Source organism: Gopherus flavomarginatus, chromosome 24 (assembly GCF_025201925.1).
Source record: "Gopherus flavomarginatus isolate rGopFla2 chromosome 24, rGopFla2.mat.asm, whole genome shotgun sequence".
Taxonomy (NCBI): domain Eukaryota; kingdom Metazoa; phylum Chordata; order Testudines; family Testudinidae; genus Gopherus; species Gopherus flavomarginatus.
Window position 1 is genome coordinate 11,539,130 of NC_066640.1, and position 15,530 is coordinate 11,554,659.

General features: G+C 57.9%; 1 protein-coding gene across 1 annotated transcript; it reads left to right on the forward strand.

Moving 5' to 3' along the window:
- The first annotated feature begins 3,211 nt into the window (after positions 1-3,211).
- On the forward strand, positions 3,212-15,024 carry GRIN3B (glutamate ionotropic receptor NMDA type subunit 3B). Its single transcript, XM_050933874.1, has 8 exons — positions 3,212-3,913; positions 6,825-7,875; positions 9,098-9,243; positions 10,326-10,441; positions 12,435-12,586; positions 12,735-12,899; positions 13,461-13,528; positions 13,986-15,024. Exons 1-8 carry the CDS (start codon positions 3,333-3,335, stop codon positions 14,353-14,355), a joined length of 2,649 nt encoding a protein of 882 aa, XP_050789831.1. The 5' UTR covers positions 3,212-3,332; the 3' UTR covers positions 14,356-15,024.
- The last annotated feature ends 506 nt before the right edge of the window (positions 15,025-15,530 follow it).

Here is a 15,530-nt window from a genome sequence, read left to right on the forward strand (position 1 = left end):
CTTCAGAACAATAACACTGTCACGGAGTCCCCAGGCGATGCTCTGGAACTGCTCCCCACCAAGCCAGTCAGGACTTTGGGGAGCCTCCTCTCCCTTGGAGCAGACTTGTTCAGGGCAAGAAGCTCACACAGCTTCACCTCCTGGGTCTCTCCTTGGAGCATTCAGCATCCTCTGCCCCTCCGTGCGCTTCCCACAGTGAGCCCACCCCAGCGGGGTCCTGGAGAAGCCACCGGGTCCTGCCCCCCCACTTTGCAGTCAGACGTGACTCTCAGCCGGCCAGTAACACAGAGGTTTATTCGATGACAGGAACAAGGTCTAAAACAGAGCTTGTAGATACAGCGAACCGGACCCCTCGTCTGGGTCCATTCTGGGGGGCAGTGAGCCAGACCCCCAGGTCTGCCCTCCACCCTTGACCCCAGCCAGCTCCAGACTAACCACCCCTCCCAGCCCCTCCTCTCTCCTCAGCCCCTTTCCCGGGCCAGGAGGTCACCTGATCCCTTTGTCTCCAACACCTTCAGCTGGCACCTTTGCAGAGGAGGGGCGCAGCCCATCAGTTGCTAGGAGACAGAGTGCCAGGCATTTAGGTGCACTGGCCCTTTGCTCTGCCAGATACTTAAGAACTGCCATGGGGACACTGAGGCACCAACACAGTACTCAGAGAAAACATTAAGAACTTTCCCAGTTTGTCACAAACACAAAAGAACCTAAAAACAGAGAGAGACAAAGCAGGCTGCTCCCTAAAAACAGAGCAGCACAACTCACCCCACCTTACTCTAGGTTGGCGCGCTGCAAACTAATTGCTGAAACCAAGCTGGCATGCTTTCCTACAGAGCCCCCTAGCCTGCAAGCAGAACCAGGAAATCCCCAACCCCTAAAGGGATAGCTTGTAATTTTAATATAATTTCCAATATGCCACAAGAGAGAGGTTTTTCCCCCTCCCCTTCCCTGATATTGTGGGTGTGAGCTATGGCTGGGTTTGACCAAACAGCATCTCAGAATCACTTGGAGCTTCACTGGAAGTAGGGGCACTTAGCGCCTTGCAGATTTGAGTCTTTGAATGACCATGGTCTGTTGCATTCCAGTCATGCCCCTCTAAGGAGTGTGAACATGAGTGAATAAGGAGCAAGAGGAAAGCACGTCTTGTAGATTGATTGCTGGGCTGGGCCTTCATGGCTGTGGGATTGAGTCCTTCCTCTGCCATCAACTCCCTGTCTGGCCTTGGACAAGTCACTTGACTGCTCTGTGCCTCAGTTTCTCCAGCTGTAAAGTAGGGATGATCTTTCCTTTGTCTTGGTGATTTAGATTCTAAGCTCTTCTGGGCCTGTTTGAACAATCATGGAGGATAGATCCATCAATGACTGTTAGCCAAGGCAACCCCATGTGCACAGCTCCCACTTTGACGACAGTGCCCAAATATCCAGCAAAGCGTGCGACACCCCCTCCACGCACACCCTTTTAGTGTGACTGGGAGCAGAGCCAGAACCCCTGAGGAATTGTTTCTCTCTTTGAAGCCTTCCCTCTGTGCTCTTGGATTTGGTGCCCTCTCCTGGCCACTCACCTCCTTGTTCATTTCCTCTGTGAATTGTCTGGAGTTTTATTTTTGGCGTGAGTTGGGGCAGGCTGCAGCAGCGTCGTTCATGATCAGCCCAGGCAGGGTCCCAGGTGCAGGCAGGAGCTTGGGACGGGGTCTCCGAGAGGAAGCAGACCTTGCGCTGTGGCAGGTTTTATTCCCGGGTGTCGTTTTAGATTTAAATGTATGCAAAGCCACCAGTCCAGAGGCCATCAGGATCACAGGCCATAGGATAATGGAACAGAGCCCAATGCCCTCCATGCCCTACAATAGCCAGTCAACACACCAGCCCCCTCCCACACTGTGAATTCACAAGAGCCCTTCCTTCCCCCGTCAATTGCAAATACACCTCTATCCCGATATAACGCAGTCCTTGGGAGACAAAAAATCTCACTGTTATAGGTGAGACCGCATTATATTGAACTTGCTTTGCACACCCGCCCCCTGTACTTTGTTCCCTGACTGCCCTCTCCAGAGACTCCTGTCCCTAATCACCCCCAGCACCCCACCTCTACCCAACTCCCTGTCCCCCTGACTGCTCCGACCCCTGTCCACACCCGCCACCCCCTGACAGGCACTTACCTGTGGCTCCGCTTTCCTTGCCCTGGCCCCAGCCGTGTCGCTGGGGGGGTTGGGGAAAGGTCCCACACTTCCCTGCGGTGGGAAGCGGAGCGCTCCAGCTGGGAGCTGGTGGAGTGAAGCAGCTGCTGGTGAGTGTGGAGGGGGGGTCCCTTCCCCCAAGCCCGCTCCCCCAAGCGACACGGCTGGGGCTGGGGCCAGGGAAATGGAGTGGGCTGCTCCTGGCCCCCCGCTAATCCCCCAGGCCACTCTGGGACTGCAGGGCCCCCAAAATGGCCCCTCCAAGCTCCTGCCTCCTAGACCCTGCCGTGGTGGATCCCCTGACCGCCCCCAAGACCCTCTGACCCTTATCGAGCCCCTCAGCCCCAGCCCAGCACCGTTAACATGCTACTCAGAGTAGCGTGTCAGAGCTTTACCGCGTTGTATGCGAGCCCGTGTTCTACCGAGTCACGTTATATCGGGGCAGAAGTGTAACTTGTCCACCGCGCTGGAGACAGAGGCACCCTCTGTGGTAAGGTCACTTCACCGGCTCGAGCAGGTGGGACAAGAGGTCCAGAGGCTGCTGACCTGGTCCTATTAAGTGCTGTGTTGCCCCCCAAGGCCACAGGCACTAGACGCTGTGCTGCAGGAAGCAGTGTGGATGACTCAACAGGGCCAGCAGTGCCCGCTGTACCCTAATGCGGCATGAGGGGGCGCTGGGCATGCCCTGGTCCTTCTTAGCATGGTGACCCCAGTTCCCTTGGTCATTAAATGCTGCCACCCCAAAGTTCCTCTTGTAACTTCATCTCAGTTTGGCCCTTCCTGTCCTAACCAGCGGGGCAGCCTTTCTGGGCAGCTGTTAAACAGCTGCTGCATTCCACTCCTGAGGGGGCTGCACTTTAGTGGGGGGAGGAAATGATCCCCATGTCTCCCTTACCTAATGGCCAGGAGGGAAGCTCTGAGATCTTTGGGAGGAAAGTTCAGTAGAAGGGCAGAGGAGGAGAAATGCCTCTAGATGACACTGAGTTTCTGGTGTGGCCACATGAGCAGGTGTCGCACCCCCTGATTACAGTACAGCCATATTTATAGGTACGTACAGCGCCTAGTGCAGTGGGGCTCCCAATTTCAGCTGCCACTAATATAAAGACCAGTAAGTAAATCTCACTCATCATCTCTGGGCTTGCAGAATCCCTTCCACCTGCACATGGACCGGAAGAGCCCCATGGAGACCCTGGTGGATGTGCTCAGCAGCATCCTGCAGACCAATCACTGGCATGAGATCACCCTGGTGCTGTGCCACGCCTGGGATGTCTCTGGCTTCCTCAATTTCTGGACCAGCAACACTGACCTCTTCCTGAGGACCATCCTGGACCTGAGCTACCTGGACAAGCCGGGCGCTGCCCACTACCTCCGCCAGCACTTGGAGGAGCTCAAGGAGCTGGCCGGCCCTGTGCTGCTCTTTGGCTGTGACGCCCGCCTCTCACGGCTGGTGTTCAGGGCAGCCTCGGAGTCCGGCCTGATGCTGCAGGACTTTCACTGGATGCTGGGGCACCCGCTTGATGTAGATGAGCTGCAGACGGAGGGGCTGCCCCCGGGCCTCCTGGCTTATGGGGAGGTCAACAGCCCCACGTTGGAGCAATTCACCCAGGACGCGGTGGAGTTGGTAGCCCGGGCTATCTCCAGTGCCCTGTACGTCCGGCCCGACCTCACCCTCATCCAGAGCATGGTGAACTGCAACGACAAGCACGTGGAAGGCTCGGAGTCCTCTGGGCACTTCCTTGCCAGGTAAGCTTGGAGCCAGCCCCGTCAGCGACTCCTAGCACATGGGCCAGGGTCTGTCTTGCCCAGCCGCTGCACCCTGCTGGGGCATCTGCTTCTCTTTGAGCATTCAGACCAGCCAGAGACGCTTTCCTGCCATTGCAGGCTGGGTGCAGAGGGAGGCTGCAAGCCGGCGGCAATGCCCAGCCGATCCTCCCATGCCCTCTGATGCCGCTATTGGTTAGCCTTCCTCTGCATTTGATTTTTAGAGCAAGAACCGGAGTCTCTCTGCAGGGTGCCGAACTGCAAGAACTGGGTTCTGTCTCAGGTCTTCTGGGTGATCTCCATGGCATGCCACTCCCCCTCCCTGTGCCTCAGTTTCTCATTTGAGTGACAAGTATCAGAGGGGAAGCCGTGTTAGTCTGGATCTGTAAAAGCAGCAAAGAATCCTGTGGCACCTTATAGACTAACAGACGTTTTGGAGCATGAGCTTTCGTGGGTGAATACCCACTTCTTCAGATGCATCTGAAGAAGTGGGTATTCACCCACGAAAGCTCATGCTCCAAAACGTCTGTTAGTCTATAAGGTGCCACAGGATTCTTTGCTGCTTTTTCATTTGAGTGAAATTTTCTGGCCTATGCTAGGCAGGAGCTCAGCCCTAGGTGGTCATAATGGTCCCTTCTGGCCTTAAAAATCTAAAGTTTGTCAGGTTGGGTCATAATAGGGAGGCAGCAGAAAGAGCACTGGACTGGGATTCAGGAGACTTCCTGACTCTGCCGCTGACCAGCTGGCAGGGGCGGCTCTTGGTATTTTGCCGCCCGAAGCACAGCAGGCAAGCTGCCTTTGGCGGCACGCCTGTGGGAGGTCCGCCGAAGCCATGGGACCAGCGGACCCTCCACAGGCATGCCACCAAAGGCAACCTGCCTGCCACCCTCGCGGCGACCAGCAGAGCACCCCCAGTGGCTTGCCGCCCCAAGCATGTGCTTGGCGTGCTGGTGCCTGGAGCCTCCCCTGCCAGCTGAGTGACCTTGGGCAAGTCACTTCCCCTCTACATGCCTCAGTTTCCCCATCTGTATGATGGGGCTCACAATACTGCCCTCCTTTGTAAAGTGCTTTGTGATCTTTGGGAAAGAAGCAGTTGGAGTTGTTATGTTAATACCTTGCACTCCTCTGGCACTGCACTAATTAACTAATTAACCCTTGTAATCCCTTTGTCAGGGGGAGGGGTGAAGGGAATTATTTATTGTTATACATATGGGGAAACTGAGGCACCAAAAGTCATTTGCCCAGGGTCAATACAGCAAAGTGGTGGCTGACCTGGGACTAGTCTCCTGACACCAGCCAGTGCTCTGACCACTAGGTCATGCTGCCTCTTGGGAGATCAGCGGTCTGCTCAGGCACTAACCATTTCCTGCAAGAGGCTGTCTCTGTGCAGAAGCTGTTTGGTAAAGGGACTGTGTCTCTTTAAATCTCTGAGTAATGGCACCAGAAAGCTGCTGTTATAGAAATATGAATTGTGCTAAGGCCCCGACAGCCCTGCAGAAGGCAGGATGTGGGCAGCATGGGCTGGATCCCTTCCTGACCCTCCGAGCAATCAGCCCAGGCCCTGGAGCATGGCATTTGACTCCCGTCAGTTACAGCTACCAGCTTCACTAATGGTCCAGCTGCTTTAGAAATGCAGTGAAGTGCTGCCCCCTCCTCTGGGCCTCTCTGGCAACTTGGGCTCATTCTGTAGCCACTACCAGTGGCTTAATGAGCCTGTTCCAAGGCCCAGGAGAGGGAGTGGGAGGGAAGCAGAGGGAAGGTCAGCGAGAGATGGAAGGAAAAGGAGAGCTGAGGAGTATGGAGCTGATGCCAGAGGGAGAGGAAGGCTCAGTTGGGCAGAGGGTGGTTTTATGGGATGCTTTTGCAGCCTTGGATGGAAGATGGAATTCACACCCCCTGCCCGCACACGCCCCCCCCTTGTTAGCACTGTCACACAAGGGCGCATGCCTACCCTGCCACACCCAGAGGCTCAGGCGCTCAGACATGCACGGCGACACACACGTGGTCACATGTCCAGTCTGACATGCAAAGATATGCGCGTGCGCGCACACACATTCTGCCCTGCATGGTTGCATGTCCAGTCTAACACATGATGCTATGCATGTGCACACACGGACTAGCACACACATCAACACCGCTCCTCCTTGCACACGTGCTGACATGCACCTGGGAGGCCCTGAGTTTCCCCACCCGGCCGTCCAGTCTGGTAATAATCGGCCCCTTTATCCAGGGCACAAGACATTGCTGCTGAAGATTCCCAGCCCTCCAGCCCAAGGGCGCCCCCACCCCAGCTCTGCCAGCGCCCCTGCCCTTCTAAAACCCTCAGTTCAGCCAGTCCCCGGGCGACTGCCCAGCACGGAGCAACCTCTGCTCTCAAAAACCAACAACTGAAGCAAACTCCTTGATTTAGTGAGTGGCACCAGGCTGGTGGAGGCCCCCCAGATCAGGTCCTTGGGGCTTGGAGCAGCCTCTTCGGGGTCCTGAAGAGCAGGAGGTTCTCAACCTGGGGGTTGTGACCTTCCTGCCCTTCCCTTGTTGTTTCGGGGGGCGGAGGAGGGGGGGTAGATCCTGGCCGGAGCCCAGCTAGATGGGAGAGATGAGTGCAGAAAAGGGCGAGAATCCCGGTATTTCCACTGCTGTGTTCCCCCGGGTCTCCGACCGCTTGTCAATTCCACCTCCGTCCAGAAATCCCCTCCCGCCCCGACCCGCCTGATGGCCTGTGCAGATCAGCTCCCCCCTGCCACCGTCCAAGCCTGGGGCCCCTTGTGCGCTGGGCTCCCGGTGGCCAGACCCTGTCTCCGGCTTCCTCCCGGCTCCCTCGCTGTCGCTCTGTGCTCAGCTCCCCACCCTGGGGATATCAAGTGCCCAATGCTTCCTCTTTCCCCTCCACCAGGTTCCTGGCCAACACGTCGTTCCACGGGCAGACGGGGCAGGTGTCCGTGCGGAACACGTCGCTGGTGCACACCGAGCACCACTACAGGATCTGGAGCCTGCTACGCGGCTCCCTGGGGGAGCCCACCTGGGTGACAGTGGGCAGCTGGCAAGACGGCAAGCTGGAGATGGAGGAGGGGTTCTGGCAGACCCAGCTGCAGCACAAGAGCCCGGGCGGCAGGGGCGGCTTCTCGCGGGTGAAGCTGCGGGTGGTGACACTGGTGGAGCATCCGTTTGTCTTCACGCGGGAGGTGGACGAGGATGGGAGCTGCCCGGCTGGGCAGCTGTGCCTGGACTCCCACACCAACAACTCGGCCATGCTGGAGGCCCTCTTCAAGGCACTCAACGCTGCGAACGGCTCGGTGCCCCTGGAGTACAGGAAGTGCTGCTATGGCTACTGCATCGACCTGCTGGAGAAGCTGGCCGAGGACCTGCCCTTCGACTTCGACCTCTACATCGTCGGGGACGGCAAGTACGGAGCCTGGAAGAACGGGCAGTGGACGGGGCTGGTGGGGGACCTGCTCAGCGGTACAGCCCACATGGCCGTCACCTCCTTCAGCATCAACTCGGCCAGGAGCAAAGTCATCGACTTCACCAGCCCCTTCTTCTCCACTAGCCTGGGCATCCTGGTGAGGACCAAGGACACGGCCTCGCCCATCGGGGCCTTCATGTGGCCCCTGCACTGGACCATGTGGGTGGGGATCTTCGTGGCCCTGCACCTTATGGCGCTCTTCCTGACCCTCTATGAGTGGAAGAGCCCCTACGGCATGACCCCGCACGGGCGCAACCGCGTGAAGATCTTCTCCTACTCCTCGGCCCTCAACCTCTGCTACGCCATCCTCTTCGGGCGCACCGTCTCCAGCAAGACGCCCAAGTGCTACACCGGCCGTTTCCTCATGAACCTCTGGGCCATCTTCTGCCTCTTGGTGCTCTCCAGCTACACGGCCAACCTGGCTGCCGTCATGGTGGGGGAGAAGACCTTCGAGGAGCTCTCGGGGATCCACGACCCCAAGGTGGGAGGCCGTTGTGCTGCCTTGGAGGCAGGAGGGATCCGAGGCATTGGGGGAAGGTGCTGTTTTCCCTCCCTTCCCCACGCTGGTCTCCTCTGCATCCCAGTTTCCTTTGGGTGGTGGCCACTTCAGCAGCCCAGTGCCCCTTAGCATTATGCTCAGGCTTTGGGGTCAGGCCCCACTGCAAGGGGAGAGCGCCCCCTACCAGTCACTTCGCCAACTCCAGCCGAAGTGTGTTAGCGCCAAGCCTTTTGAATCTCATCCACGTCGTTCCCATTATGTCAGGATGTCACCTGGAGCTTTGCCCGTCAAGCCACCCGCTGCACCCCGTTTTCCCAGCTGGCTCCCGGCTGCTGCTGGTTCTGGGAGTGACAGGGGGTGTAAAATCCAGTGGATGGTTCAGTAGGGGGTGCTCTTCCCTCAGAGACATCTCTGAGTCATTGGCCTTGCCGTGCCGGCTGCTTGCAACCTCAAAGACCACAGGGTCCTTTTTCTATGAGTTTGGTGGCGAGGGGTTCACCCCTAATCCTGGCCAGATTCCAGTTGGGATAATTCTGCCTCCCTTAAAATCCCTCTCCTCTGCAGTTCAAGCTAGATGCAGCATGCTTCCTCACCTCCTATCCTGAACCACTGCTGTTTGCAGAGAAATACCTCCACCCCAGAGGTGGCTGCATTCTGGTGGTAGCAGTGGTGCCAATTAGGGGAGGAGCAAACCCTACCAGTTTCCCCCGGTTTTTGCATTTGCTCATAGTTCCATACTAAACCAGTATGGCTGATGCCAGAGCCATTCGGCGCATCGCTCTGGCTGCATGGTTACACCCCCACTGAAATTTAGCCCGGCCGCCCAGCCAGAGGAGCGGCTGGACCAAATGGTGCTTGCCCCAGCTCACAAAGTGTCTGTTCCTGTATGGCAGAGTGCAGGGACGGCCCCCGATAAATCGACTCGTGCTGGCGCTGGCCCCTGCACTGTGTAGCTAAGAGCGGAGATACTCCCTGGCTGTGGGGAAGGGACTGGCATGTGCCCCCTCCCAAGAAATCTCTTACTTGGTGCCGCTGTGTGGTGGGGAATGGAGCCTGGCATGTACAGCCAGCGACTCTGGGTTAGAAGGGATGGGCTGATGGGCTCAGGGTTCACTGCTTTGACCCCCAACCCCTCCAGTTGCCTCCCCTGTTCACCTGCCTTGCTGTTGGTATTTGCAAGCCACACGCCTGGTCCTCTTTGCAGCTGCACCACCCCTCGCAGGGCTTCCGCTTCGGCACCGTGTGGGAAAGCAGCGCCGAGGAGTACATCAAGAAGAGCTTCCCCGAAATGCACGAGTACATGAGGCGCCACAGCGTCCCCACCACCCCTGCCGGGGTCACCATGCTCAAGTAAGGGGGCAGCGCCAGGGGCAGGCTCAACACGTGGGGGAAGGCGGGCGTGTGCCCCTGGCTCATTTTCGATGAACTGGCCAGCGCTGTAAAGAAACTGTGTGGGGGTCTGGGCTACCCCCCCCACACACAGTGCGTTGCACCAGTCCCCACAGCGCCCTCTGTTGGCAGAGGCTGGAGTAGGCGGGCGGTGCCCCCACAGCCAGTATCTCTGCCCCACTTCCTACAGCGCCCCCTACTGGCAGAGGCTGGGTGGAGTAGACAGGCAGTGCCCCCACAGCCAGTATCTCCGCCCCACTTCCTACAGCACCCCCTGCTGGGAGAGGCTGGGTGGAGTAGACAGGCAGTGCTCCCACAGCCAGTATCTCCGCCCCGCTCCCCACAGCACCCCCTGCTGGGAGAGGCTGGGCTGGAGTAGACGGGCGGTGCCCCCCGCACAGCCAGTATCTCCACCTCGCTCCCCACAGCGCCCCCTGCTGGGAGAGGATGGGCTGGAGTAGACGGGCGGTGCCCCCCGCACAGCCAGTATCTCCACCCCGCTCCCCACAGCACCCCCTGCTGGGAGAGGCTGGGCTGGAGTAGGTGGGCAGTGCCCCCCCACAGCCAGTATCTCCGCCCCGCTCCCCACAGCGCCCCCTGCTGGGAGAGGCTGGGCTGGAGTAGGTGGGCGGTACCCCCAGAGCCAGTATCTCTGCCCCGCTCCCCACAGCGCCCCCTGCTGGGAGAGGCTGGGCTGGAGTAGGTGGGCGGTGCCCCCTCACAGCCAGTATCTCTGCCCGCTCCCCACAGCGCCCCCTGCTGGGAGAGGCTGGGTGGAGTAGATGGGCGGTACCCCCAGAGCCAGTATCTCTGCCCCGCTCCTCACAGCGCCCCCTGCTGGGAGAGGCTGGGCTGGAGTAGGCAGGCAGTGCCCTCACAGCGCCCCCTGCTGGGAGAATGCAGGAGCTCCTCCCACAGCCAGCACACCTGCACTATGCTCTTTTGTAATCGGTGGCTATTTACCCCTTAACCGCCAGCCACTTCTTGGTGCCGGGGAGGGCGAATACAGCCCCTCAGCCTCTCCCCTGTGCTCCCTTTGCCAGGACCGAGCCCCCCACGCTCAACGCGTTCATCATGGACAAGTCCCTTCTGGATTATGAGGTCACTATCGATTCGGACTGCAAGCTCCTCACCGTGGGGAAGCCGTTTGCTATTGAAGGTGAGCTGCTGCCGGGGGCCGATTCCCCTTGGCTCCCTGTCTATGGCCCAAGCTGCTGAATGCACCGGTGCCCTGCCCTGGGAAAAGGGGCATTGCCTGCATGGGACTGGGCCACAGCGGTAGGTGACGGGCGGCTTTAGCGCAGTGTTGATCTGTGTTACAATGGCTCAGTGGAAATAATCTTGGCAAGAGGCTGTTAATGGCGGCAGCAGGTTGCTGCATTCGGTGTACGAGTCCCAAACTGGCCCAAGAGCACTGGAGCAGGGCTAGTCTCTGTTTAGCCCAACGCTGGGCACAGCCTGCGCAGGGGTAGTGCAGGCTCCCTTCATGCACCACCCTTCCCTGGGTTGGCGGGGGCGAGAGAAATCCAGCCGTATGATCCACTCAGCTGGGCGGATCTCTGCTCAGGCTGCTACCTTGTGCAGTGGGCGCTGCCCGGGGAGTGAGTTGCTAGATTCACTTTGCTTATGGGCCCCCCCACCACATACAGCACCTGAGCTTTGGTCACAGCTGGAGCTGGACTGGGGCTCTAGAGGGGAAAGGCTCCGTAGTCCAGTGGCCGGCTCCACCTCCCCATCCAGAGCAAATCTAAAATGACACTGACCCCATGCCCCAGGCAGAGGGGCTGTAGCTTGCAGTGCCTTTCGGCCAGCAGCGAGTGCTCCCCTGCATAAGCAGCACAACGCCATTGCCTCATTCAGAGAGACACCCCGCCCTTGCAGCCTGAGCTTCGCGCCCTGGTGAGTCCACAGCCTATGTGCCCCAGGGACCCGTAGCGCAGACAGCTCTGCTCACAGCAGCGTTGCTTCCGTGTTGCCCTTCACCAGGCTTTCCGAGGGTTGCTCATCCAGAGCAAGGGTCTTTTGAGCTAGCGAAGCAGGGGAACCCTGGTGTGTTGCAGCCCCTCACCTGGGTCCAGCTGAGTGCTAGCTACACAACAGCTGGAGACCCCAATAGCCCATCTGGCCTGGTCTCCTAGGGTGTTCATCATCCTTCCTGACCCTGCCATGGGCAGTTAGCCTATGCCCTGGAGAATGAGAGTTCAGCCTACCATGATCCTGGTTTGGCTAAGGGTGAGCAAAGCCTCCAGGTGCTACTTGCCCTCTTCTCTCCCCACCTCTGATCCCCTCCACCTCCTCTAATCTCCCACACAGCCTCCTCCTCTCATCCCTGTGCAGCAGGGCTGCTGGCTGCTCTCTCCTCATTAACCAGGCTGGTGCCCCGGAGCCGAGAGGGAAGTTAAATGAAGCCCCCCCGCTCTTGCTTGCCAAGCCGTGACTAGAGAGGGAAATAGGGAAGCGAAGGCAGCCCCATCTGTGGGGAATGAGCCGGCGGGCCCTGCAAGGCAGGCTGCTGCATGTCACAAGGCCCACGGCAGCTCTCAATTGCCATCCCACTAGGAGGTGAAGCTCATGGGTTTTTCTCCTGGGGAGACCAGACGGATTTATGGCAATGGGGTCAGCCTGTCTTATGATGAGAATAACTTACCTCAGGTGTGCAGAGCATGGGGGGGAGCAGTCCCTTCCCTTCCCTCCCTTCCAGCACTAAACCACACTGGGCAGTGTAGCTGCAGGCACTTGGCAGACCAAGGGGCCCCGAGGAACCCCCCCAGTCAACCTATGGTGCTGGGCCGGGCCTGGGCAATCCAGGTTCATAGGCCAGCTCTGTGACCTTGCCCAAGTTCCTCCAGCTTTCAATGGGGTGACAAGCCCTCCTGAGGCTCGGCTGCTGCAGTGACGGGGCTAGAGGGGGCAGGAGCCCAGGGCTTTTATTCGTTATTTGTATTGCGGTAGCACCTTGCGGCCCAGATGAGATCAGACCCCTGCTGAGCTTGGTGCCGTACGCTCACTGCCCTGAAGAGCATCCTCTAGCCAGGCTAGGAAGGGCCACAAGAAGGGAGGCGATGTGCCCACAGTCAGTGTGCCTGGGAACAGAGCCCGGGCTCCACCCCTGGGCTGGTGCCTCTCTCTCTCTCGCTCTCTCCCCTCACTAGGCTATGGAATCGGGCTCCCCCAGAACTCGCCCCTGACCTCCAACCTCTCCGAGTTCATCAGCCGCTACAAGTCAGCCGGCTTCATGGACCTGCTGCACGACAAGTGGTACAAGATGGTGCCCTGTGGCAAGCGGGTCTGGGCCGTCACCGAGGTGAGGGCGGCCCGGGGGGGGTGGACTCTGCAGGGAGGAGACATGATGGGGGCCAGGTTGCCACAGGAGCCTTGTGTGGCAGGCAGAGGGGGCACTGACCCACTCCTCAGCCTAGGCTAATCCTCCTCCTGTCCCCTTTCCCTTCCAGACGCTGCAGATGGGCATTTATCACTTCTCTGGGCTCTTTGTCCTGCTGTGTGTCGGGCTCTGCGGCTCCTTGCTCACCTCCCTGGGCGAGCACGTCTTCTACCGCCTCATCCTGCCCCACATCAAGAGGAAGAAGAAATTCAACTACTGGCTGCACACCAGCCAGGTGAGAGCAACTGGATCCCAGCCCTGCTTCCCTTAAACACCCCCCCCCCACCCAACCTCCAGGGTTGGGTTTTGAAGCGGTCTGGGCAGCCTCCACCAGGGCCTCATAGTCCCCACTAGCCCCTTGCTTCCAGGTGCCCCTTCCCTCGCAGAGGTGAGAACAGTCCCCGGTGCTAGGACCTACGAGCCCCACTCATGGCCCACAATGCCGCTGTGCAGTTTTCTTTTCTCCAGCCTTGCCTGGGTGGGACACAGCCCTGCCAGCCGTAACGCAAAGCCCCTACAAAGAGTCTTCAGGCATTGATATTGTCCTAAAGATTCCCCTCCTCTGCCCCTGCCCCTTGTCTCACGCTGTCCTCTTCCCCACTGCCTACACCCAGCAGCTGTTGGGACTCACACCATCCCCAGATGGTAATCCTCCCTTCTGCAGGAGCCCCGGAAAGCCATTCTCCGAGGCACTACATCAAAGTTAAAGTGACCCTGAAAAGGCAGAGCCCTGTCCTAACTTTGCCCCAGCCCTTTCCCTGCAGTTCTGATTCCTCTCCTCCTTTGCACTTCACAGAAAATCCACCGGGCCCTGAACATGGGCTTCGAAGAGCAGAAAAACCAAAAGCTGAGACTTGAGAAAAGGTACTGAACAAGGGGGCAAAACCCTGTTCCACCTCTGCTGCTGGCCTAAGTCTTCACTGCAGGTTGACAGCTCCTGCTGTCCAGCTGCAGCAGTAGCTTAGGGCAGAAGGCTCTCGACCCCCAGCAGCTGTGCAAACAGCTGTCTAATGGTGCACCACACCCTGCCTTCCTATGGGTGTTAGGGTAGCTGGATGGGAGAAGGGTGCCCCGCCCTGGACCCTTGATGGCCACCAGCAAATAGTCTTGGGTGTGAGTGTCCAGCCTGGAGAGAGGAGGATCCAACACAGTCTCAGTCACCCAACCCTTCTAGGGGGAGGACCCTGCTTTGACCAGCTGTTGCCATCCTCTCTCTCAGGAAGGGCACAGACAATGAGGGGTGGGGCAGATGTCTAGCCAGCTGGGATGGTAGACTCAGCCCTGAAGGCTCGACTCACCCTCTGCCTGTTTCGCTCTGAAGGTGCAACATTCAGAAGAGCGAAGAGACACCAGCTCCAAATGCCAGCCAGCCAAGCTGGAACAACCTCAGGAAGGCCACTAGGAAAGAGGACAAGCGGGTGCATTTTAACATGCAGCAGATGCCCTCTGAGCCAGTGCAGGAGAGGGAGGTGCCCGTGTGGCACTGCATGAACGGCAGGGTGCCCCAGCTGGAGGAGTGGGATGCCAGCGAGAAGGAGCTCAGGGAGCTGGAGGGACAGATTCAGGCAATCAGGGATCAGCTGAGAGCAGCCTTGGTGCGGAAGAGTGAGCTGGTGATGGCGTTGGGGCCCACTAAGAACATCCGCATGGTGCCTGTTAAGCCTATTGTGGAGAAGAGCGAGGACAGGTAATGGGACACGGGCCGTCCAGGTTCCTTTTGAACTCAACCCTGGAAAACCAGCTGCTGTTTCCTTTCACATCTTAAATCAAACCAGCGCCTGGAGAGCACGTGCAGAGGCTCCTGGTTGGGGAAGTGGCAGAGCTGCCTAGGAAGTGGGCTGTTACTTGAGCACAGATCTCAGCAACCGGGAAACGCTCCCCAGGTGGTTCAGGGCCTGACTCACTCGCTGCTTTGTTTTAAATTAATTCCTTTGTATCGCAGCTGGGACCCAATTCCCATTCAGCTGCTGTCCTTTGGTAACGGCAAACAGATTCCTACAAAGGAGAATCTCACTTCAAAATGATTTCAGTTACATAGTTATTACTGCAGGTGGGAGGACAGAACTGGCTTTTCTCAAGGGTTCAGGGTTAGTTCTTTCCCCACTGCCTGGGACTGAAGAATCCTTCCCTATTTAAAACAGGTGTTTGGGGAAACTAGATAGAAGCCAATGAGGAACTAAGAACCAGTGTCTCAGGCTAGGAAAGTTTGTGCCCAGTTTAGGATCCCTTCTCTCCCCAGGGTGGGCGATAAACACTGAATAGACATCTACTCAAATTTCCCTACAACATCTGAGGGTGACAGTTGTCCAGAAAACACAGTGCAGGGGTTTGGGTGATGCAAATTCTAAGTGTTTCCTTTTGCTGGCAGCAGCTGTAACATTGATTGTAAATAAAATGTACAAAGTTGAAGATTTTAAATAGAATAAAAAGCAATGCAGACTTCTCCTCCCACCCACCCCCTTCAGATTCTGCAGGGGGTGAAATGTAGATTGACTCAGGAATCTGCTCACTAGCTACTCCAGCCCCCAAGCTTGTGGAAAGCAGCTCTGTCCAGCTCCCTCACCAGCATGAGCTTCTCTTTCTATCTTTCTTTCACTCTGAGCTGTTTTTTGAATGCAACAGTCAGCCTGGGCTGAGGATTTTATTTAGTGAATTAAGATTTGAGTTAGCCAGGATCCTCTCCCAAGGCACAAAATTGCAGAATTTAAGTTGACAGAGCTACAGGGAATTTAATCACAAAACTGTATTTTTGAGTAAAGCTGGGGGTGGGGGAAATCTAATAGTGCCCCACCTCCAGGGTGGGGAGGGGCTCAGATCCTATGACAGTCTTAGACCTAGGCGCTAAGTGTACACGATACTGCCCGGA